General features: G+C 38.9%; 2 protein-coding genes across 2 annotated transcripts; both read left to right on the top strand.

Moving 5' to 3' along the window:
- The first annotated feature begins 7,936 nt into the window (after positions 1-7,936).
- LOC128856563 (uncharacterized) lies at positions 7,937-14,186 on the top strand. The gene is made up of 4 exons (XM_054091870.1): positions 7,937-8,520; positions 8,599-8,826; positions 8,910-9,105; positions 13,291-14,186. Exons 1-4 carry the CDS (start codon positions 8,007-8,009, stop codon positions 14,087-14,089), a joined length of 1,737 nt encoding a protein of 578 aa, XP_053947845.1. The 5' UTR covers positions 7,937-8,006; the 3' UTR covers positions 14,090-14,186.
- A 6,156-nt stretch (positions 14,187-20,342) lies between these two features.
- LOC128856564 (uncharacterized) lies at positions 20,343-24,626 on the top strand. Its single transcript, XM_054091871.1, has 4 exons — positions 20,343-21,083; positions 21,155-21,391; positions 23,823-24,018; positions 24,088-24,626. Exons 1-4 carry the CDS (start codon positions 20,579-20,581, stop codon positions 24,524-24,526), a joined length of 1,377 nt encoding a protein of 458 aa, XP_053947846.1. The 5' UTR covers positions 20,343-20,578; the 3' UTR covers positions 24,527-24,626.
- Positions 24,627-26,183: the final 1,557 nt, after the last annotated feature.

Raw genomic sequence — 26,183 nt, forward strand, 5'->3', positions numbered from 1 at the left:
ACAGTTTTCTGAACAAGTGCCCCTCTTCGTGATCAAATGATGATTCTTTTCTACAGGCTAAAAAGAAGCTGCTAGGACTGAAAGCAGTTAATGATACGGCAGAAAGAGCGGTTAAGTTAATGCAAGACTTCCATGGTTTGATCACTGTTCAAGAGGAGTAAAAACAATTTTTATTACGTTGCGTACAAGAACACAGACAGGTATATCCCGACTGTAAAAAGCAAACTTTGTAAAGAAAATTCGATGATTGATGTCCTTTTATAATAAAAAGAAAATAAATACGAAATATGTGTTTTATTTTTATTTATTTAATTAATCTAAAAATTCAATTAAACTTTTCTCTATTGGGAGCCTATAGCTTTCATACTAACTTTTAAACTTAAAGTTTGACATCAAGTCGGCACGGGTTAATGACATCCGATCTCAATAATATTTTATATTTAAGTTTTTAGAGTCAAATAGAAAAAAAATAAAGGGTATGCGTATTGAAAATCCGAAAAAAAAATTCCTCCTTGTAGCCTGGGACACCCTACTATACATACATACTAATATACTAATTTGTTTTTTTGGATGAGGTTAAAGTTAAGGGATGAGGAACTATGGTGGAGGGGAAGGATAGTTTTTGGGGTAAGTGTTAGGGGCAGCTGTAATTATGAAATTTATTCGATGTTATATGTATATTTACTTATATATATTTTTTGAGTGAAATATTTTCCGTTCCATTTTAACGTATATTACTAAAAAATTTATTAAAGCATAATGTATATAATAATGTTATTGTACATATATGTATGTATATAAAGTATGTAAATATATATAATAAAGGGTGGTCAAGTTTTAAGGGCCGGAGTTAATTTTGAATAAAATACAATCTTTTTGGGAAATTTTTGTCATTTCTCTTTATTATGATAATATTAATATGGTTCAATTACGTATGGAGTAAAATATCGGCCATATGGCCGCTGCGGCCTCGGCGGCACACCTCCTTCTGATGGTCCAAATTTTCGATGACTCTGAGGCATAATTGAGGTTCTATGCCTTTAATGTGCCGAATTAACTCATCCTTTAGCTCTTGAATTGTTGCTGGCTTATGGACACTTTTTCTTTCAAATAACCCCAAAGAAAGAAGTCGAACGGTGTCAAATCACATGATCTTGGCGACCAATTGACATCGCCGCGACGTGAGATTATTCAGCTATCAAATTTTTCGCGCAAACGAGCCATTGTTTCGTTAGCTGTGTGACAAGTGGCATCGTCCTGTTGAAACCACATATCGTCCACATCGATATCCTCCAATTCGGGCCATAAAAAGTTCATTATCATCTCACGATAGCGAGCACTATTCACAGTAACTGCCTGACCGGCCTCATTTTGGAAAAAATACGACCCAATGATGCCGCCGGCCCATAAACCGCACCAAACAGTCACTCTTTGTGGGTGCATTGGTTTATCGACAATCACTCTTGGACTATCATTCGCCCAAATGCGGAAATTCTGCTTATTGACGAATCCACTGAGGTGAAAATGTGCCTCATCACTGAAGATGATTTTCTTCGAAAATTGGTCATTCATTGTTGCCATTTCCTGCCACCATTCTGACCATTGACGATGGTTGAAATGGTCAAGAGGCTTTAGTTCTTGAGTCAATTGCACCTTGCAAGCGTGTAAATGAGAGGTGCAATTGTTGGGCACGACGACGAGTTGAGGTGGACGGCTCTTCAACCACACTATCGCGAGTGGCAGCAATATTTTCTGCAGTACGAGCATGCACTGGTGTTTTCACATCTCCTACAGACCCGGTTTGCTCAAATAGTTGGACGATTAAATTGACCGAAAAAATCACGAAGTACGCGATATGCATTTTAATTTCAACGCCCGTTTTCATAATAAGTCTGAATAACTTTAACGCCTTGCACGATTATGTATCTTTCCATGGTACAAATTGAGTTAGTCTGAAATTGAAAAATGTCAAATGAAATGCAGAAAAAAATGTTACGTTCAGGTGCGGTTCACATTCAATATCGGCCCTTGAAGTTTAACCACCCTTTATATAGTTAGAATATGTATACGTACTATACTTATTATAAACAAAATATACTGTTTTTTAGTTTTATTTGAAGTGAAACTTCTTAGATGTCGATGGACGAGCGAGAATGGAGAGTAAAATTTCAAGGCCATGCAACGTTTTGGACATTTTCGTTCCACGAGAGAGAAAAAAGATATAACGTAGAGGAAAAGGAGAGAGTGAGCTGCACCTTATACATATATATTTCATGATGCGTTTTTGTTGTACAGTACAATAGTTGGAACTGGTCGGCGCCGCCGCAACTATTTCAGACTGTTCAGCACTATGGCTATATATTCTAGTAATAATGGCCGCTACGGCTGCGCCTATTAATGCATTTTGTTCTTGTAGTCGCTAGGCTTAGAATTTTAGTTTTGGAAACATACGCGTGTAGAGGCATAAAGGGAGTGTGTGTCGTTATATGTACATACGTATATATATACGAATATGCATTGTTTTGCTTAGAATAGAAACATCTACGTATATACCATAAATTGTCCCAACATATGTATCATATATGTAAACGCATAAGGTTTAGATGAGATTTTTGCATACATACATACATATATTAGGTATATGTTTGCATATGTTTGTCTATTTGCTCTTGATTTTTTTGTAAATTTTGTCTATTTGTATTCTCTGCAAATGTTGTGAATTTATATACAATAGATTTTGTTCTTTTTTCATTGTCATTAAAACCTGAGCTCTTCACAATAATCCCTGAAATATTCATTGCGGTATTCTCAAAAGTTCTCGAGCTACATTCAAATATGTACTTTTACTATATAGCAAGAATGAAGTGTTTTCCTTGCCCCGTCCAGCGCAACTCTTAAATGGTAGTGGTGTCAGCCTCTGCTCTTACACGGACATCAACCAACCGAGCAGATACACATTCCCCATTAAAACACGAGATATTCCAGGTGCATGCCCTTAAATCATAGTCTTGAAAACGTGTTTGCTGTAGTTGGCATCAGAAGACCTCTAATCCGATGCATTGCTTTAATTTTCATTGGAAAGTTGTTTTACGTAGCGCGGTTGGTCACGCAGCGCTCAATGCGCCTCTATGGGATTTTTAAACTTCAAGAAAATATTTATATATATTAATATAACGAGCCTCCTGGTGAACAGACGTTGCTTACTTTAGTGGACCCTTAAGACCAATGTGTTAATATGTAACCACTAAAGCTCTGTGTCCCTTTCTGCCCTGATCTATGGCTTCACCCGAGTTCTTTACCACATCTCGTATGTACATATGTGACGTTGGTCACGTTCTCCCGGGTGCATGAACCTGAAAGCTAGCATCGGGATTGTATACAGTCGCATAAATGAAATTGTATACATAAAAACATCACTACATCCCATTGCACTCCTCTTAAACCGAACGCAAACCAAATTGCAAAAATACAAAAAATTAATGCCGCAGCAATATTGCAATTTGAAGACGCAAAACTCAGCATGATTCGCACATAACAAAATCCGTTGTTGTGAAAAACTTTTAATACTGTAATTTAGTTGTTATTAGCAGGGGTCAAAATAATAAAAATTAATGGTTGATGAAGTTCGAAAACTGATGGATTTGTTGCTAGCGCTATCTATGAATTCCGATTTCATAAGCTTACGCCCGGTGATCAAAAAACCGGAGTTGCAAGAACACAGTTGAAGTGCCTTATTGGTGATTTTTATTACTCTTTTCGATGGCGTCTGTTACTGCAGATCAACAATGTTTACAAATCATTAAATTTATAGCACAATTCAACGATCAATTCCTCAAAGCCAATTGTTGTGAAAAGACAGATCGTCGAGCAGCCAAAATTGCGGTTTCTAATAAAGAGTTCGTATTGGCCAAGTTTGTCATGCAAGCATCTAAGTTTATATCCGCTAAGGTTTTGTAATATATAACACTTAATTGCAAGCACTTGTAGGAAAAGGTGAAGATTTTTAGCAAATTTTTATGTCAAATCAAAATTGTCAAGTTTAGAGTGGAAATAACCCGCACCAGCTGCAATGCATCTACAAGATTTAGTCAAAAATAAACAATACTGGCGTCATAAAAAAGTTTTTGATGATCTTTTTAATGAGTGAGTGCGTTGGACGTTGCATCCCAAGCTGGCTTCCAGTGAAAGCTTGGTGAAATTCGGTTCAGTGCATAGCGAAGTTATTGCGCCTAAAGTGTCAGTATGTTGGTGTCATCGGTACAAAAATGAGTTTCGAGCCAGGAGCTAATATCAAATTTTGTTTTAAAATCGGTAACACGTTTACCGAAACATTTGAATTGATGAAAAAAGTTACATCTCTTTTAAGGGCAATATCGCTATTCTTTCGGATAGCCAAGCTGCAATCCAGGCACTGGATTCAGCTACTACAAACTCTGTGGTGGTGGAACAAAGTAGGAATCGCCTCACCACCTTGAGTGTAAACCATAAAGTTACCTTAATCTGGGTGCCAGGACATCGGAATATTGAAGGTAACGAAAAAGCAGATGAACTGGCAAGAGGGGGATCTGCCATGAATAACTTGCAGTATCGGTATTCACACCATTAGGTTCAGTCAAGAATACAATTTCCCTAAAATACCTTCGAATCGCGAATTGTAGATGGAGAGACCAGACGAAATACAAAATCAGCAGAACGTTATGTACCACCTACAACGTCAAACAATCGTCAATATTGTTAAACATGAACCGATGCCTGGAGACTAGCAGCCAAAATGGGCATCCCTCACAACACATACTGTCACAGTTGTAAGCAACCGGAGAAAAAAGAAACAATCTTCCACTTCCTCTGTGAATGCCCTACCCCATGAAAGGAGAGATGGTTAACCCTGGCAAACCACTGTTCGTGAGTCTCGAACAACTGTCTGGCTTAGATTGCAACAACCTGATAAGGTTCTTAAACTATACAGACTGGATATAGTCATGCCGTAAATAACTGGTAAACAAGTTGGCAACGAGGATGTGCCAACAAAATGGTGTGGAAGCGCTAGTTGGATTCTGGAAGAATCACCACTAAAACCGACCAACCAACCAAAGGGTTTTCCAATAACAGGTATTATTTTGAATAGCCCGCTATTTCGGTAGATGTCATTCTTGAAGCTGTCATTTTTTGATATTTGACAAGTAGAAACTACGCCATTAATAAAAATGGCACGATACACGCAATGCCAACGCATTGACATTATTAAAATTCTCTATAAAAATGGTGGAAATTTGGCAGGGACGGTTCGTAAAACTCGAACATTTTTGGGTCATCGTGAAACACCTTGTCGGACCGCAATACAGAAATTGATGAAAAAATTCGAGCTGTTGGGACAAGTTAGTGATGTGAAGAATAAAATCCGTGCACGTTGCTCAAGAACAGCCAAAAAAATTGCTGTTGTAGCCTAAAGTGTTGAAGAAAGCCCAGGTTTGTTCATTCCTCGTCGTTCTTTGGGATTAGGCATTCAACAAACGTCATAACACAGTATTTTGTATAAATATTTGGATTTTATAGCTTATAAAGTCCAGTTAACACAAGAATCCAAGACGGTCGATCATCAACAACGTCGTGGCTTTCCTGATTGGGTCGTTGAAATGCCTTAAAATGATCCGGAATTCCATCGAAAAATCATCTTGAGTGATGAGGCCTCAATGGCTTCGTCAACAAGCAAAATTGTCGGATCTGGGGCTCAGTAAATCCACGAGTTATTGTTGAAAAGCCTCTCTATCTTCAACGTGTGACTGTTTTGGTGCGGTTTATGGTCCGGCGGAGTCATTGGACCTTACTTTTTCGAAAATGAGGCTGGAGCAACAGTTACGGTCAATGGATTGCGCTATCGAGAGATGATTAACGCTTTTTTATGGCCGGAATTGGGTGGTATTGATCTGGACAACGTTTATTTTCAACAAGACGGCTTTACGTGCCACACAAGCAACGAAACCATTGATCTTTTACGGGAAAAGACCTCCAATAACAGCTCTTATTAGAAAACCCTTTATATAATTTAGATGTAGTGAAAGATTATAGATGCGCCCACTTTCCATACTCGTTTCCAACATTACGGCATAAGTAGGCGAGCATTCCGGGAATCTTACGAAATTTTAACAAAGTAGAGTTGAAGCTTGGCTGCGTCTTCAAATAGTGTTTACAATCTGTTCGCAAACGCCAATGGTTAGATAAAGATGAAGCACCAGAATTGACCCCTAGAGATGGCCTTCACCCCAAGAAGATTCTCCTGTCTATTTGGTAGGATATGGCCGGTATTGTTTATTATGAACTTCCGGAACCAAACCAGACGATAACTGCTGATTATTATTCCCATTAAAAAAAGTCGACCGTCTTTAGTGAATAGGCGCAAAGTTTTGTTTCACCACCACAAAGCAAGACCTCATACCGCAAAGCAAACATTAGGCATGCTGAACGAGCTCGGATGGGAGCTAATGCCACATCCACCATACTCTCAGGATATTGCACCTTGTGATTATCACCTTTTCCGTGGACTCCAATCCCATATGAGTAACAAGAACTACTCCTCAAAAGAAGCTATAAAAAGTGATATCGAAGCGTATTTTGACTCCAAGGACAAAAACTTTTTTGAGCAGGGAATTAAAAATTTGCCTAAACGTTGGGAAGACATTGTAAATATTGAAGGAAAATATATCATTGATTAATAAATACTTTAAACATATGTTTCATTAATTTTAAAACCACCTTTAAAAAACACCCGAACTTATGGACTGACCTGATAGTACTTGCACCGTTTTATCTTTGTTGGCTTCTATTCCCCATTTATCGAGCCACGAGACAGTGTCATTTATTGTTTGTTGAAGAATGTCAGTCGCTTTTTCTTCTATTTTATCTGATGCCATTAAAACCGTGTCCTCCGCGAGTGTGGCTATCATGCAAGCTTTTGTTGTTGGGATCGGTATATCTGTTGTAAATATCCGGTACAATAGAGGCCCTAGAACATTACCTTGGAGTACACCTGCTGTCATTTGCATCATGCTTGAGCATTCGTCTTCAAACTTTATAAAAAAATGTCAGTTTTCCAGGTAACGTTTGAGAATGGTGAAGTGATTCCGTGGTAATATTTCGCTGAGCTTATGCAGTAGTCCTGAAGCTGAATATATACTAAGTTTTGCTGAAGTGTTACGCTTTGTAAAGGGTTTTAGAAGGCTCATTTGAGGGGTCAGTACTACTCTCAGATAGCAATACATTTATTTAATTCTTATATTTACACCTTTAAGGTGCTATTTCTCTCGTCGCGATAATTTTCCGTCCTGTCTAAGCACCATTATTGCTGATTTCCTATTTTCACTAAATTTCTAATTCACTATTGCTGCAATGCTATACCCATTGTCGGCTAAGGAGTACTTTTGCCTAAAACCGGCTTGAAATTCTGCTAGGATCTCATTTTCCGACACCAATCTAACAATTTCTTTCGTTCTAGATGCCCATCATTATTTTCGCCACTCAAGACTATACAGGATCATTTCTGTAGTCAGCCGTCATTTACTTTCAATGCGAGATGAAAGAATCTTCCGTGTAGTATATCTGCTTACTAACGATCTAGGGACAACTCGACCGATTTGCAAAAGCACGTATTACTCGTACCTACATATATGTATGTAAGAGCACGCATGCTAGAGCAATATTTTACATTGTAAACCCCTCCACACACCACGAATTGCAGAAGGACCCCGGCCAAACACCCCAAAAAGGATGTAAGCTCTAATTACTATATATACTTATACATACTTATGGATACATACATATGTACTTATACATAAAGTACCTTTTCAAATATTACTGCCTCAATATTTGTGATATTTTTTTTTCGAAATACCATTGACAATGATTTCTAATGTTTCAAATAATCATTGTATAAAAAAGCTGAGAATTATTGAAGCCTAAAATAATTTATTTCTTAATCCATTCATTTCAATATTTGAATTTTTTCTGGCATCATGCCAGATCCAATACCCACACCTACTATTTACGCACACCCTTGCGATGATCTTGATTGGAAACCGGAACAGCCAAGCGAAATGCGTAAGGCTCACCGCTTCAAGGGCCCCATTTACGAGGCGCTACTTAAAGAGTTCTACGAGGATGGTTGTTATTTAGGAGCACGCCATTTTGAATACTTAGTACAATTGGAGAAAAGTCTTATTGAAAGAGAGCATGAAATACACTACGTTCATGAAGAAAGGAATTTCCTTTTGCAAGTTGTCGACAACGTGAAAGCAGCGGAGCAAATTTCCCGTTTGGATAAAATGCGAGGTTTATATGTGGCACGAAAACTACTCTATCAGTCCATGGTATTGGTAGAAAATCAACGTTTTCTTTGGTTAACACATAAAATGTACGAAATAATAGCCAAATATATGCTAAGGCCTAAAACAGATGATATTTTAGCGATGGAACAATCTACGAGATTTATTTTCAAGTATGCCAAATTTTTGATGCACCATGGAAAACGTATGTTAATAGGACTTTGTAATAGTAAATTGTGTAAAAGACATTGTACTAATAAAAAATGTTTATATTCTCAAACAGCTGAACAACTTACGGAAGCCACGATTCTTATTCCCGTTGCAATGGAAGCGGCTTGCGCCGAGGCATGGAAACCCGATACCAGCCCTGAGGATGAGATGTTTTCAACTCTGCATGTCGCTTTGGGCAACTTACTGGCTAATATATATCTGATCAAAGCAAAACAAGTTGGTATAACGCGGAAACACGCGCTCAAGCGTGTACAGAAAGCGCTCAAGGCGATTGCTACAGGTAGATCGCAGTGAACCTTAACATACTTGCTATTGTATATGCCTTATCTAAGTAATGGCTCACTTGTTTATTGCTCTTTACAGTTGGCATAAAGGAGAACAGATGTGTTGCCTTTAACGTTTTTCTAGGCAAAATCCAGCTACTCATAGATGCTGGTAGATATGACTGGGCTTTGAGGGAATTACACTTGCTAGAGCAAAGTGTAATGAAAGCGGAAGGTCCAGAATTTGTGCAGCACAAGTTGGATTGTCTTATAAAGCTTGGTATTATATATTATAGGTAAATATTTATCTTGATTTATCTTTAAGTAAACGGCACTCATGGCATACAAGTTGGGTTAGGGTGCGGCCAGAGTGAACGCTGATGCCGAGCCGAGCCGAGCCGAGCTTATTGACGCTTATTTTCATGCGAGAAGAAAATTTGTATATAACACAGTGAATGCGAGAATCAGCGCTGAAATTCTGTTTATTCCATGTGTTTTTCTCTTATGTCATTTAATTTTGTTGTTCATTTGTGTTTATAAAATTGCTGTACACGGTAATGGATTCATCTGATGACGAGTATTTTGCTTCTCCTAGTATGATTAATGCAATTATTAACACAAAAGAGTTTGGAAAACATCAACAATCCAAAAAAGCGAGCAAAACGCTTTGAAACTGTTTTCTCGCACTCATCGGCTTTGCTCTCTGCTCTTGTCGGCGCTCACTGTGTTATACACAAGCTTATTTGTATTGACTTGTATGTAACCAGTTTTATCGCACTGACAATCTTTATCGCACTGACAATCTCGGCTCGGCTTTCAGCGTTCACTCTGGCCGCACCCTTAGGTTGCAGTCACCGACGCCGAAGGCTGTGGCACACTTAAGTCAAAGATATAGGCCCATATGAATCCTCAGTTTGAATTGTTAGTCTCCTCTACTGTAACAACCTGCATCCTTTATTAATTTCATCAATTCTATTAGATAAATATCTGCGATTGCATTTAGAGTAAAGTATTTCTTTCTCCTCGTGATTTGTGTACGTTCTAGATATCTTAGCCAAAAGCGCGCCCAGCCTCTATGCGTAACGAATGAATGCTCGCAACCTTTCATTTCAACTTCAGGGGTGCCTCAGAATTTTAAGACCTCTGCTCTTTTCTTTATTTATTAATGATATTAATTCTTTTTTCAGCTCCTTTCCCGTTATCATTATACTAGTATTGCTAATATTTTACTTCAATCTATTCATGAGTTCAAAGATCTATGTTTGTTTCTTGGCTCCCATTGTTTCATTCAACAGCCACATAAACTTCCGTCTATCCACTTCTTACTCTACCTTAGGTTTTGTACGGTGTAGTAGCTCTAAGTTCTCAGACCATTACACACTCCAAGTACTGTTCACTTCCTTTGTACGCTCTAGATTAATACTTGTATATGCAACATATATCTGCAGGCCTTGCCACCAATTTGTAATTGAGAGGATTGAATGTGTACAAGTAGTGTTCCTTAAATATGTTGTCAGTTCGCTAGAATGCTCCAATACGGCCCCTTTCCTACAATTGTCGTTTGATTTTAATTAAATTAAAATCTGTAGAAGAAATTGATTGGGGGATTCACGTTTTATTTTTACTACATAGAATGAGCTCTATGTAACACTTACCAATTTCATCTTAAATTGCTTAACACAAATTATGAGCCTATTGTCCGCGCACTTCGCCCGTGTTCTATTTCGCTGGAATTTTTAGTTTCGGATAGAAATTTTAGACATTTCTGAACTCTGTTTATTGATTTATTTAATAACCAAAAGAGGTTTGAAAAGGCAAGGGCATTCTCACAGGCACTCATCTGCACATGATTGGGATTTGGTCTACGGACTCTTGCCGTTTCTGCTACCAAGCTCAGGAGACTCCAATGCACTTTCTCGTGGAATGCAGGGCTATAACGAGAAGAAACTTGAGCGATCTTGTCCAATTGCAGCCAGAAGAAAGACACATACGCTCAATCCAACAAAGCTCTATCCTGAGTTTAATAAGGGAACTGGGTCTGGATGGGGTACTATGATGAGTAGAGGGCACAAAAGACCATGAGGTCGAACTGCAAACCTCTTTAAAAATATATCTATTTATTTATGCGTGCGTGACTATCATTCGGAAGTGAACAGGTTCGAATCTAAGAATGGTATCATTAACCTTTCGCTAACTTATACAATTTTAACAATAAATTACTCAAAAACTATAAGCCTACGGAGGGTATAGTTTTAAGGCTCAGGAAGGGCATGTACCCCGCTATCCCCCCTTTACATCCTTTTTTTCAAAGCGTGTGGCATTATAATGAATATTTTCCGGATATGAGTTTAATCCACCGGTAATCTCCCTGATTTCAAAAGTAAATGTGAATGATATAGGTAAAATTAAGGCTGACTGCAGTCCAATGAAAGTGTCACCAATTATTTTTTTTGATAAAACGAGCTTGAGAAACTCACTTGTAGTTCGCAGGCAAAATCAGTCAGAATAAGCCTTTTATGCTTATGTATTATTCGGAGATCCACATAACGATTTTTGTATACGCTGTGGAGATAAAGAAGCAGTAAAGTCGGATATTACTTTATCGAGAATCAAATTAGTTTAAAAGCGTACAGGATAGAGCTGATAGCTTTGTAAGAAAAGTTCATCAATCCAACCTTACCTCAACTGTACTCATTAAGAACGTTGCAAATGTGAAAAGAATGCAGAAGATTTTTGTAATTTGACCATGATTTGATGTTGTAATTTGAATATGTATTATTCGGAGATCCACATAACAATTCCAGTACGCGCTGTGGAGATAAGGAAGCAATAGAGTCGGATATCACTTAATCGACAATCTGAAAAGTTTCTCGAGTTCGCCAAACAAATCGGATTGGTTTAAAAGCATATGGAAAAGAGCTGGTAGAATTTTTCCTGGGCACAACAGGACCTCTGGGATAACGGAACATACTCTTTGTAAGAAATTTCGTCAATCCAATCTAACCTCAACTGTACTCATTGAGAGCGTTTCGAATATGAAAGGAAGGCAGAAGATGTTTGTAATTTGACCACAGCTCAAATCAATCGCTTTTAAACACACTGGTGTTCATATATCGTATATATCACTTGGTTTCCTCGTCATTGCCGTGCCAGAACTTTTGAATGTATTTGTTTGACTCTCACGCCATCCATTGTTAACTGTAGTTTCCCAATAAGCGCCGCTTTCCTATTATTGTTCTGACGTTCCGATAGTAGAAATAGATAGCACGTATTCGAGATTTGTAGGTCTGTCAGATGGTAATAATATCTCGATGTAGCTTACTTCCACGTGCTTAGCTTAAATCTTATTTTCCCAGCAGCTGTTGTTCTCATTGTTTTAACAATATGAAACATGCCCCATACTTGTTTGACAGATGCTGATGTAATGATAGTCGTTCTCAGAATGTAAATCCGACTGGTCAGCTTTTTTTTCATTCTTAAATGATTTGCTACAAAGACTTGCAACCACTTAGTAATTTTTCAAGCAACAGCCATGAATCAGCACAAGGCACACATTATGCTAGAAAAATATATCCAATAGGATTCTGTAGAATTAGTCCAAGAGTGCAATCATTGCCGCGAATATGAAATATTATATAACAATTGAATTAAAAGGTAGCCCACCGCGAAACTATCATATATTGCCAAGTATTGGTTTGTCTTGTCATTGATAATTCCAATGAGCTGCTCTTCTTGCCCTTACCCGTGTTTCTTCCCTTATCTTGTTCTTGTTTTTTTTTTTAACGCTGCCACATGTGCGGATTCGGCGCCGAAGTGTGCTCGTTTATGTCACACGTATTCACACGCGGCCGCCGTAGCCGCATGGGTTCGTGCGTGACTACCATTCGCAATTCACAGAGAGAACGTCGGTTCGAATCTCGGTGAAACACCAAAATTAAGAAAAACATTTTTCTAATAGCGGTCGCCCCTCGGCAGGCAATGGCAAACCTCCGAGTGTATTTCTGCCATGAAAAAGCTCCTCATAAAAATATCTGCCGTTCGGAGTCGGCTGTGGAACAACATCAAGACGCACACCACAAATAGGAGGAGGAGCTCGGCCAAACACCCAAAAAGGGTGTACGCGCCAGTTATATATATATATATATGATGCTTTCCAAGCAGATGTTCAGTCCATAGATAACGTTCAAACGGCAACAAAGTTACATGAACAATGTCTGCGTTGATTTTTCATAGTTTTGTCGTAAACAAACCGCCATAACATCCCCTGTTACGTCAGCAAATTAGCTAATTTCTTCCAATTCACTGAGAACCGGATGACAGTCTGGTCGCACCTTCTGAATTATTTTGCCCATCCACAATTAACGGTTCAGCTATCGTAAGTGGAACCTGGAGGGCAGTTCTCATATAACCTATAAACCTGTTATAATACATATTTTATATGTTTTTTAAGTAAATAATTTTTAAAACTTTCTTCGTGTTAGACTGAACCAGCCCATTGATGCAATAAACATTTTCGGCAAAGCATTGCATTTTTGCAGAATAAATAACATTTCACAAGCTGAAGGTGATATTCTACTGAAAATCGGAGACGCACAACGTATTTTGCCTGGCGGCGAATTGAGAGCACGTTTAGCATTTCAAATGGCTAAAACACATTTTCAGAGCTTTGGCGAAATTTCAAAAGCATCTAATACTAAATATTTAATAGCCGGTTTGAAGTCACATCTAATAAGCGCTGATTTAAAAAAACTGATTTATTCGAAAACGTATTGTGATCATTATAAACTAAGGCGTTGGAAAGACCTTTGTGAACCCTTTTGGGAGGAAGAGAAACAAGTTGGCTATATAAAAAAAGACATTTTAACCAGCATATCTATGTATACGTCTGACAATCTATACAAACTATACAATCTCATATTAAATACGCGAACTGCATCTATGCATGAAAAGATCACAAAGAAAGAGGAAGAATCAGAGGAAAGCTTCGATTTGGAACATGTGGTTGTAAAACATTTATACTACAGTAATACAGAAACAGCTATTCAAACAGAAGAGGGGCTTTATGAATATGAATATGAAAATGAATATGAATATTCTTCTGGCAGTATTATGGAGGGTATTGAACGTTACGATTCAGAAAAAATTGGTAGAGGTCAAGGCATCCACATAACGAATGTGCGAAAATATTCGGCTTCAACTTATTCAAAGAGATCTTCACGCAAAAACGAGTGGACTGTAAAGCATACAGATCCAATATACTGTTTGCTACGAGAGATATGAAATTTTATATCAATTTCCTTCTATATTTACGTGCATTTTCGTATATTTTACTATTGTTTATATGTATACGGCAAATCATGAGAATTGACGTTGAATAAAATAAATAAAATATTATGATACGAATGTTCCTCTTTATCGCAAAAATTTTGAAAACTGTAAAATGTAAGAATATTTAAAGTTACATAATGTAAATATTATGCTTATACAGAGTTGTGGACAAATCCCATGATTCAATAATAAAAGGTTTGCTCCGAGGCTGCTCCGAGGCGCATCTATAGAAGATAGTGTGATTAGAGTAGTTGATTGCTTGTTCTTTAACTTGCTTTAGTTTTGAAATAACGGAAAGTCATTGTTGTGTTTTGAGTGCGCGTTAAACTAATATCATCTATTAGGTTAGGGAGTAAGTTCGTAGCGCTTTTACTGAGGGCTTTTTTTTAACAACAATCAATAATTATATCAATAAGTTAATCAATTTACCGTTGGTGTTTACTACATCTTCCCATATCTCAACTAATTCGATGATGCCGTTCTGCCAAAAATCCCCTGGTCTGGTGTCAAAGAAGTTGTTGAGCCAATTTTGAAGAACCTCTTTGCTATCGATGGTAACGCACTTCATATAGTTTGTTAAGGAAAAAGATGGTAACCGATTGGTGCAAGGTCCGCAGAATACGGAGAAATCCACCGTTGACCGCAGACGGATCTCCCCCTCGAGCTCTTGGAGTGGGGCTTTGACGACTTGTGCAACATGGGGACTGGCGTTGTCATAAAGGAGTATAGTTTACCATGTCCATTAAATCTTTTCAGTTGAATAGCTTCATTCACGCGGTTTAGCTGGGTAATTTAGAACTCCTTGTTGACCGTGTCATTCTTTTCGAGCATTTCCCAGTGCACCATGCCCTCCCAATTCCACCAAACATATATCGTGATATTCTTTGGATGAAGATCTGTCCCGACTCTCGATTTTGGCGTATCTCCTGGAGCCACCCACTCCTTTTGCTTCATATTGATGTACTCGTATACTCATTTCTCATCTCGCGTGGCGATTCGGTACAAAAAGCATTGTTTATGACCGCGTATTGCTCGATGGCGGGCGAGATGCTGAGAAGCAATTTGAAGGCGACTTTCTTTGTTTTTTTCGTTGAGCTCGTGAGGCATCGAGGCTCCCAATTTTTTTGATACATCCCATTGAATGAAGGTGATTGAGAATCGACTTATGATCGCAGTTCATGTTTTCCGCCAATTCACGACTAGTTTGGCGACCGTTCTCCTTTAAAAATGATTTTAGTAGTTCTCTATCAAATTCAGAAGGCCTTCCACTGCGGGACGAGTCATCGACGCCTATGACACCTTCTCAACACACGTCGCTTCGGCAGCTTTTTGACCTCGATGAAAAGCAAAGAAGAGCAGGTGCCGAAAATGCTGATTTTTGCCTCCTGGGTATTCCATTTGCAAGTCTCAAAACTAATCAAAAAATTGAATAACTCAACAATTAACACAGTTGTGTATAGCAGAAAGAGTTCTATCGAATGAATATTTACCAATTGCCAAACAGCAAACAAATCGTTGTAAAATATAAAAAAATATAGAAAAGCTATGTACTTATTCCCCAACCTAATATTTGTCATTCATTCTATTCTTGTATTATCTTCCCTTGATAGTTCTAATTTAAAAAATTTTGTCATTGCTCGATACTACCTCCTTGAATAGATTCACCGGTTTGCTCAGCAGCAGCTTTTTCCTCTTGACAAATCGGCTCTCTTAGCAAGGCACTGAATTGCTAGTTCTATAAACTTTTAGTAAAAGTCGAAGAAATGTTAAACTTGTAGGAAGAACATATCGTTTTCAAAATGGTGTGATTATGAGCAAGAAGTTATTCGGTATGTACCGGGCCGATATGAAATACATCCTGACATACCGCGTAAATCAGGATACCATTTTTTTCGGGCCATGCGCGCGTAAGATGGACATTTAGACAATACGAGCTCGATGTCACTCAAATATAGGTTGCGGAAGTTTATACTAGGTTGCTTTAATAATACATAAGTTTCCAATGAAAGTTCATTAACAGTAAGTAATTAATCACAGCCCGCAACAGCAAAAGTTTTGCAGCTCGTGGTCACGTGCAAACTAATGAAACCGAGTGGCTTCGCCTTCGGAGAATTTAAAAAGATTTATATCTGATGATGGGGTGATTTTGAAGGAATTCGCATTTTGCAATGAGCTATCACTTAACAAAGAGCTAAAATTGGCAACAGAGTTGGATAGTATCCACGAGGACGCGGTGGAATACTTTGTAGGCTTCTTTGTAAGAAAACTAGGAGGATGAAGTATTTAAAGAATGTGAATATCAGCGCCGATGTCACTTTTTTTGTTTTTAGTCAACTAAATAAATCTATGAAAGAATTCTTTAGGGTCATAATTAAAGGTTTTCCAATAACAGGTGTTATTTTGGAACGGATTGCGCTATCGAGAGATGATTAACAATTTTTATGGCCGGAATTGGATGGTATTGATCTGGACAACGTTTATTTTCAACAAGACGGCACTACGTGCCACACAAGCAACGAAACCATTGATCTTTTACGGGAAAAGTTTCCGGACCGTGTTATCTCCCGAAGATCTGATCACAATTGGCCACCGAGATCTTGTGATTTAACACCTAGTGACTTTTTTCTTTGGGGTCACGTGAAAGAGAAGGTCTACGCCAACAGCCCAGGGTCGATTCAAGACCTCAAAGGTAGAATTCGTGAGGCTATCGAGGACATAGAGCAGCCACTTTGCAATTCGGTTATGGAAAATTTCATGAAAAGGATATTGGCCTGTAAGCGTAGTCGTGGTGGTCATTTGCCTGATGTTATTTTCCACTATTAACGGCATAGCTTCCTCTTTATAATGAAATAAGCATCCGATCATTTATATTAAAAAATAGCATTTTTCTTTGAATATCAAAATAACACCCCTTATTGGAAAACCCTTTACTTCGGTAACATATTAGCGTCATATTGGCGTATTTTTCAACTCCCCGATCGGTTTTAAATTAAAAATTAATTTACAAAATATATTCCTTACAATAAATTAACGAATTTATGTTTTAACATCACACTTGGCAATTTCCATTTGTATACGAAATATGGTATATCTACATTGTCCATAAAACTATTTTTAAACCGTACTCAATTTGTTTCCATTGAAGTAAAAAACACTTTTTTGCTACTATTTTTACCAAAAACAATTTTATTTTTTCCACTTTCTTCACCTGCAACCTTTTGTAAGAGAGTGTCAAAAATCGAACGTCTCAAGTGAGCAAACCTTTAATAATTAAATCATATCAATACATCAAACATCAATAACTTTAACATAATTTTATAAAAAACATTCACGAACTTACACTGAGGATCGCTTTGCGTCTTGTGGTTGTAAATAAATTTGTCCATTGTATTGGTTATGAGGTGAATAGGTCCTACTCCAAATCCTAATCATTATGTTGCCGCCACCGTCCTTCACTGTTTTTTTTTTTTGTGATCCGCAGTGAGAACTCTTGACCTTTAGGACATTTGACATTTCGCCCAGTATCATTTTCATATATTTTTTTTATCGTTCCAAAGTATGTTATACAGTTTTGTCATACCCTCTGATCCACACCATGACTTGTGCTCTTGAGCAAAACTTTTCCTTTTCCTTAAATTTGCTTATTTCAACAGAGCAACTTTACGAGCTATTCTGCCTGGTAGGTCCATGTTGTATAATCGACACCGTGCAATTCTCGCTGTTGATTTCAGCTGCATGGTGACATAAAAAGATTTCTAGCGCATCGATAAACCAATATCGATAACTACTACTACTTTACATGTCCTCTAACATTACTTTCCCCTAAAATACACGAAAAAAAACGAGATTGTATTGCTAATCATCTGAAAACACAATTGTTGGCATATGCCGATGATATTAACATCATCGGCCTTAACAACCGCGCTGTTAGTTCTGCCTTCTGGAAAAGAGACAAAGCGAATGGGTCTGATGGTGAACGGAGGCAAAACAAAGTACCTCCTGCCTTCAAACAAACAGTCGGCGCACTCGCGTATTCCACTTCACTGTTGACAGTTATGATTTGAGGGTTGTAAAAGATTTTGTTTATTTAGGAACCAGCACTTTGGACGAAGTAGGCAACTGAGCAGTAAAGTCCTCTCTCGACGAACAAAACTAATACTGTACAAGGCTCTCATCATGCCCGTCCTAACGTATGGCGCAGAAGAGTGGTCGATGACAACATCCGATTAAGCGTGCCTTGGGGTGTTTGGGAGAAAGATTCCTTTGAATATTTTTGGACCTTTGCACGTTGGCAACGATGAGCTTTACGACAACATAGACATAGCGCAGCGAATGAACATCCAGCGGCTACACCGGCTGGGTCATGTACTCGAATGGATACAAGGGTTGCATTGGAAAGATCAAATGGAGAAGGGCTTGGCTTCACTTGGCGCCGGTTAGCACGAGAAAGAAACGACTGGCGCGCTTTGTTAAACTCGGTCTAAATTGCGTAAGCGTTTATCGCGCCAATTATGAAGAAGTAAAAGTTTAACTGAGGGAGAGTAGAACAGCAGGTTTTTAGTTAAGAGTGAGTTACGGAATCATTGGATTACTTTTTGTTAGGAATGTTTATAGAGTTGAGCGGCCGCCGTAGCGGAATGGGTAGATATGTGACTGCTATTCGGTAGTATCCGGGTTCAAAACCACGCCACGAAAACAATAAAATGATCAAGAGTATGTTTTCTAATTGCGCCCGCAACTCGGCAGCGCATAGCAAACCTCTGAATGTATTTCTGTTCTGAAAAAAATCCTCATAAAAAACATCTGCCATTCGAAGATCCCTCCATTCGTGGAACAACATCAGGCCACGCACACCACAAATTGGAGGAGGAGCCCAGCCAAACAAAAAACCAAGGATGTAAGCGCGAATTACTTACATATGTGCTCTAGGTCAACTGACTAGATTTTTTTTTTTTTTGTTAGGTTGCCATATTACTCTAAAAAAACACCCGTTTGCGAGTAGCATGAACGCCTCAGAAGAAATCGTGAGTCCATCGAGGATGACAAACGTCATGCAGTCAGGCAGAAATACACTCGGCGGTTTGTCATTGCCTGTCGAGGCGCGAAAAACACATTTTCTTCACTTTGGTCTTTCACCGAGATTCGAACCTACGTTCTCTCTGAATTTCGAATGGTGGTCACGCACCAACCCATTCGGCTATGGCGGCCGCTGTAAAACATTATAAAGTGAAAAAAGTTGATACATAACCGCAAATTAATCATCAAAAACATATGTAGCTTGCTATTGTATTAGTTAATGATTTGGGTTTGCGCCGTGTTGCTGTAAAGTTGGTGCCAAAGGGCCTGAATTTCATGCAAAAAAAAGGAACGCGTTGACTCTGCTAAAGACATGATTTCCAAGGCTGTGTCCGACCCAACATTTATCAAACGGCTTCATTACTATCAACGAGACGAGGACTTAGGACATGCAACCCAGGCATCAGCCGAGTAAGTAGAAAGTTTCAAAAGAACCAAGACCAAAAAAATCACAGTAATAAATATATAGGTAATTTTTGACTGATTTTGTTACACAACATGTAGCCAAAAACGTAGCCCTTTTCAAAATATTCGATTTAAATATATATTTTTTTGCTTGTGTGTTCATTTTTCTAGAAATGTGAATTCATAGGTGCGTGTGCTTTTTGTTATTGTATTAAGTTATGTATTGTATATTAATTCGTAGTAGTCAGCACAAAATAAAATAGGGCAAATTAATTTTTTGTTTTCTAGTTCGTCAATACCTTGCCGTGACAATCAAAAGTACAAAACATTGGTGTTGGTCTAGAGCCACCACTTTCAATAAATGCGCTTTGAACCAAGCCCTTACAGTTTGAAATGGCTATTTGATAAAGTTTTGAATTTATAATTTTTCACTAAGTGTTTCCTACTTCACATCATTAAAATAAAACAGTTGTTTATGAAAACTATTCTGTGTGTGACTTGGCTCGTTAAATGGATTCCGATCTTCGAAACTTACCAAAGAGAACCTGGTTTTGTTGCAACACGACGTACTGATATGAGTAATAAAAAAACGAGATTCTACACTCAGGCTTTATATTATTACACTATTGACTTTCCTTTCATTTCTTTCTATGATTGATAATGCTTTCGTGCCACAGACAAATCTTAGTAAGTTTTTGAAAATTTGACACCAATTTTAGTTGTATTTCATTTTTTTAAGTTGGCACTTATACGAATATATTTTACATTATTCTTAATAAACAGGCAATAGGGAAGTAGACCGACTAAACGACGTTGACTCTACAATACAGACGAATGTACATATAAGGACATAATTTACAAGGACATATTTACACTAAACACAAATACATCAACTTATTATTCCGTTTTTTTGTTTTTCAATTACGCGTATTCAAAAGTTTTCAAATCTGTGCTATAAAAATGCTGAGCCGTAAAGGTGTAACTTTCTTCAATCGTGAGAAAATCCGTTCCGAACTCGTGCCACTCAATTATGTGCAGGCCCGTCGCCTTGAAGGACCCATCTATTGTGCTCTGGTCAAAGAGTTGTATGAGGAAGGCTGTAGAATAGGTGCTCGTCATCTTGAAACTTTGGCCGGAAAAGAGACACTCTTTTACGAAACGAAAGTCATACGAGATCGCGTTTCTGATAACATTGAACTGTTGATGGCATTGTTTGAGAATATGCGCGTTGCCGAGAAGGTACGAATACTAGAAGAAGCGCACAGCTACCAGACGACAGTTAAATGCTTCTATCAAATTGTTCAATTACTAGAACCATATAAAATTAAATTCGATTGGCTGTTAGAGCATATTTATGATATAATTATACCGATTTGTGAGAGCATCGAGGATTTCAATGATAGCATCGCTGATGAGACCATTGCTCGTATTTACTTCAAAACTGCAAAATTTCACAGCTCAAGAGGTTAGTGTAGTGACTTTAACTCTCGAAAGATTATTTTGTTTTTTTGATTATACAAATATGAAAACTTTTAGAAAACGCACTCCTCCTGGCAATCAAATTTATGGAAAAAGCTATGAAATTAAGCCGGAATGAAGCCTGGCTCTCCGAATACGTAACTGAACGTGAATGGGGCGTTTATCCGACACTGCATTTGGTAGCAGGGCGCGAAGTTGCTGACTTGTTGTTACGTTATGCAAACAATATAGCTGCGGAAGATTCCAATGCTGCAGATGAATTCGCGCACAAAGCCGTGATTAGTCTTGCAGAAGGTAATTGTAGAGTTCTTGAAAGTTGTTGACTGTGAATGAGGCCGTAGAAAAATCGTTTGCTGAATGAAAGTATACTCGTACCTGCTGGACTTTCCTTGGTTTTTTGCTTTTGGTTTTTTTCTTTCACGGGTAAAATTGCTGTACAGTACAATTGTATTTGTATGTATATATAACTGGCGCTTACGCCCTTTATTGCGTGTTTGGCCGAGCTTCTCCTCCTGGTGAAGGAACCTACAGTTTTATACCGCCTCCGAACTACAGATGGATTTTTCTGAGGAGCTTTTTCATTGCAGACGTATACTCGGAGGTTTGCCATTGCCTGCCGAGGAGCGACCGCTATTAGAAAGAAAATTTTTCTATCATTTGGTGTTTCAAGCCTGCGCACTTCAGAATGGTAGATACACACCAACCCATTCGGCTACGGCGGCCGGATATAAGCATTTTCGTGTACATTTACCATTTGGAAAAATTTACACAAAAATCGCGTATAAATAAATTCAAAAATTTTGCAGCACTGTGAAAGTATTTGAATTTTGGGGATTTTTTTTTTCCTTTGCCTCTTATATCCAGAAGTTACTGTAAGTGGAATCACCAAGTGATACCCAATTTTTCTCCACTAGGTTCTTCCGATGCAGGAAAAGTCTTCCTCTTCCTTTGACACCACAACTAATTCCGCATTAGACAGTCTCTGGCCTGTAGCGCTTCACGATATTCAAGTTGCCTGCACTATCTCTATGTGCGTGTGATGATCACATAGCTCAATAGCTTCGGCCCATTTGTCTTGCGTAAAGATTTTCCCACGTATACTGCAAGAACCGTCTCGCATGATATCGCCTTCGCCAAGTCCAAACTTCTGAACCATTAATAGGATGTGTAATTTACTCGTCAAGTAGTTACTTCTCAGTTGCCTGTTCAGTCCATAGTCAATGTCAGTTTTTAAATGGAACGAAGTATCTCATGTCATTACTGATACTTCGAATGTCATTATTGATACTTCTTTCCACTTCAAAACTGACATTGACGGTGTCCCAAGTAAACGAAGTCTGCTACACCGATATCATCAGCAGAAGCCAGAAATTCCACGCTCTTCACGCTAAGAGGGTGCGTGAGCTGTTCAATACTACAGCTCGAATTTCCTCTTCAACATCAGATGAAAGGAATCACATGATAAATCGCTGACTGCCGGGCAAACGTCCTTCGGAAGCCATTTTGAGCAACCGTATAAGTTTAGTAACATTTCAGACAGATTTTGAGAAATATAGGCAACCCTGTTGCTACTAACTATTTTAACATCAACACGAAGATGATTTCCATCGATCCTCTTTTCATGAGTTTTGGTCAGCATTTGGCTAATAGGAACTACATATATCGTAGATGGTCGATTTGGCAACTTTAAAGTTCCATTGGGCGATGAGTTTCACTCTGCTACGAAATGTGTTTGATGGAAGCTTTAACACAATGTTAACAACATCGATTCCGCAGTGGTTGGCGCAATCGACAGCCTTATATTCTTCCGAACATATTCTGCATACATAGACTCCTCGCCGCTGCCTTGGAATGGCTCAACCGGCAATCCAGCAGCTTTCGCAGCTTTGTTGGTTTTTTAACCACCCTATTGCTATTCGCTATGCTATGCTATTCATCGTCCTCAACTAGGGTTCCGGGTTCTCCATTATTTTCATTAAATTTACCTTCTTCCCTTCAGAGTAGAGAAATGATCCTTCCATGATTTAAGTGTGCCCCAAGTCATCCTTCACCAGATCGTCTTTAATGTGTTTCCAGAAACCTGATTCCAGTTTTAAAGCCTTCTGTAGACTGTCGAAACTTTTGGCAGTATTTTCGAGCATTTTTCATGTTGATCACCACTTCAACCTCTGCACATTTACACCTTTCTGTCTCTCTTTTCTACTCTCGAAATATATCGGAATCTCAAGCTCTTCTCACTCCCACCTTTCCGCCAATCTTTTTTTTCCCAACAAAAGCGTTTCTTACTCTTAAACACTCACATATGGCTAGCTGAAGAACAACGACGTTTTCAGCCGATGCCGTTGGAAGTGGGACGTGTGCTGACACCACTCGCTCAGGTAGTGTTTTAGAAAGCAGCTCTATGAGAGCTGTGGTGAGAGTCAAATGGTAAACTGGTTAGATATCAATTGTAGTTACAGATTACTCGTGTTTTTGGGCACACGGATTCATAGTCTACCAAACCTAAAACTGCCTTTTTGATATTGCACCGAAGTGCATATTAAGACTCCATTCGAATTCCCAAACGAATCTGGTTTACCTCAAGTGAAAGAGGATGTTGACTTTTAAGGGACCTAAAAAAAATCGACACTGGCCTCTGTTCACTTCAAACATATTGAAGGTTGTCTAAAATGTTACCATCTTTACTTAACCTATCCTTACCATTTTTTGTTTTTAATTTTAAAAGTTGGCTTAGATAAGAATAGAGTTCAATATATGCGCGCCCTACTGTCACGTGCCAAATACCTGTTGCATTCGGAGAATTTCGATGCATCTTACAAGATCTTGCTAAAGGTGCGCAAAGAGCTTGCCAATAGTGCTAACGTCATAGAGCCCAAATTGCTCAGCGACTTGTTCTTATATGAAGGAATGTACTTATGGAAGTAAGTGAAAATCTAAATACAGACAAATTTTTTTCATGTACTTAATACCCACATCAATCTCACTTTTAGCCAAAACCTTAAAAGTGATGCACGTTCCAAAATGGAAAAGGCATTAAAATTGGCCCAGCAGAGTTGTTGTAAGGTGAAAGAAGCTGAAGCGCTTGTGGCTATTGGTAAAGTTTATGCGGCTCAAACTTTAGAACAAGGCCATGCACGCAAGGCATTTACGCTGGCGAAGCAAATTTTCGGTGAACTCGGTGATGTCTTGAATCGTAAGAAGGCTCATTACATGTTGGCCAAATTGAAGGCCGATCAGATATTTCCGTGTTTCATCGATTTACTGAAGGATGATGAGGAAAAATGTTGCGGATTTTACAATTTGCGGCAATGGAAAAATAGTTGTAAAATATTTTGGAATACTATGGGTATTGCAGAGTTGAAAGAGGACAAAATTTATTGTCTATTAGAAGACGATATCAAGGATACATTCGCTTGGAAAGAAAATTAATTGTAGTGGTTTCTGGCAATGCCACAGTAGTGTAAACAATATCGCATGTATGAATTAAGAAATATTTACACCATAATGAACTATAAAAAACATAAAAATACTTGACAGACTTCTCTTCTTCTTAATTGGCGCGATAACCGCTTACGCGATTTTGGCCGGGATTAACAAAGCGCGCCAGTCGTTTCTTTCTCGTGCTAACCGGCGCCAATTGGACACACCAAGTGAAGCCAAGTCCTTCTCCACCTGATCTTTCCAACGCAGAGGAGGCCTTCCTCTTCCTCTGCTACCACCAACTGGTACCGCATCGAATACTTTCAAAGCCGGAGCGTTTGTATCCATTCGGACGACATGACCCAGCCAACGAAGCCGCTGGATCTTTATTCGCTGCGCTATGTCTATGTCGTCGTAAAGCTCATACAGCTCATCGTTCCATCGTCTACGATATTCGCCGTTGCCAACGTGCAAAGGTCCAAAAATCTTTCGCAGAATCTTTCTCTCGAACACTCCAAGCGTCGCTTCATCGGATGTTGTCATCGTCCAAGCTTCTGCGCCATACGTTAGGACGGGCATGATGAGAGTCTTGTAGAGTGTTAGTTTTGTTCGTCGAGAGAGGACTTTACTGCTCAATTGCCTACTTAGTCCAAAGTAGCACTTGTTGGCAAGAGAGATTCTACGTTGGATTTCAAGGCTGACATTGTTATCGGTGTTAATGCTGGTTCCTAAATACACGAAGTCTTTTACAACCTCAAAATTATAACTGTCAACAGTGACGTGGGTGCCGATACGCGAGTGCGCCGACTGTTTGTTTGAAGACAGGAGGTACTTCGTTTTGTCCTCGTTCACCACCAAACCCATTCGCTTTGCCTCTTTATCCAGTTTGGAGAAGGCAGAACTAACAGCGCGGTTGTTAAGGCCGATGATGTCAATATCATCGGCATACGCCAAAAATTGTACGCTCTTATAAAAAATTGTGCCTGAGCGATTAAGTTCTGCGGCTCGTACGATGCTCTCCAACATCAGGTTAAAGAAGTCACACGACAGCGAGTCACCCTGTCTGAAACCTCGTTTGGTATCAAACGGCTCGGAGAGGTCCTTCCCAATTCTGACGGCGCTGCTGGTGTTGAGCAACGTCATCTTACATAGCCGTATTAGTTTTGTGGGGATACCAAATTCAGACATAGCGGCATACAGGTAACTCCTTTCCGTACTGTCGAATGCAGCTTTGAAGTCGACGAAAAGATGGTGTGTGTCGATTCTCCTTTCATGGGTCTTTTCCAAGATTTGGCGTATTGTGAATATTTGGTCGATGGTAGACTTTCCAGGTCTGAAGCCACACTGATAAGGTCCAATCAGTTGGTTGACGGTGGGCTTCAGCCTTTCACACAATACGCTCGCTAGAACCTTATAGGCGATATTTAGAAGACTAATCCCGCGATAATTGGCACAAATTGCAGGATCGCCCTTCTTATGGATTGGGCAGAGCACACTTAAATTCCAATCGGCAGGCATGCTTTCATCCGACCATATTCTGCATAGGAGCTGATGCATGCACCTTACCAGCTCCTCGCCGCCATGTTTGAATAGCTCAGCCGGCAGTCCGTCGGCGCCGGCGGCTTTGTTGTTCTTTAGCCGTGATATTGCTATTCTCACCTCGTCA

Source organism: Anastrepha ludens, chromosome 3 (assembly GCF_028408465.1).
Source record: "Anastrepha ludens isolate Willacy chromosome 3, idAnaLude1.1, whole genome shotgun sequence".
Classification (NCBI taxonomy): domain Eukaryota; kingdom Metazoa; phylum Arthropoda; class Insecta; order Diptera; family Tephritidae; genus Anastrepha; species Anastrepha ludens.

What these genes read in the sequence shown, in the direction of transcription:
- LOC128856563 (XM_054091870.1), top strand. Translation starts at nt 8,007, where the DNA reads ATGCCAGATCCAATACCCACACCTACTATTTACGCACACCCTTGCGAT. An exon ending in TTTGATGCACCATGGAAAAC is followed by an intron (nt 8,521 to 8,598) that starts GTATGTTAATAG and finishes ATTCTCAAACAG; the next exon opens with CTGAACAACTTACGGAAGCC. An exon ending in GCTCAAGGCGATTGCTACAG is followed by an intron (nt 8,827 to 8,909) that starts GTAGATCGCAGT and finishes TGCTCTTTACAG; the next exon opens with TTGGCATAAAGGAGAACAGA.
- LOC128856564 (XM_054091871.1), top strand. Translation starts at nt 20,579, where the DNA reads ATGCTGAGCCGTAAAGGTGTAACTTTCTTCAATCGTGAGAAAATCCGT. An exon ending in AAAATTTCACAGCTCAAGAG is followed by an intron (nt 21,084 to 21,154) that starts GTTAGTGTAGTG and finishes GAAAACTTTTAG; the next exon opens with AAAACGCACTCCTCCTGGCA. An exon ending in CGTGATTAGTCTTGCAGAAG is followed by an intron (nt 21,392 to 23,822) that starts GTAATTGTAGAG and finishes TAATTTTAAAAG; the next exon opens with TTGGCTTAGATAAGAATAGA.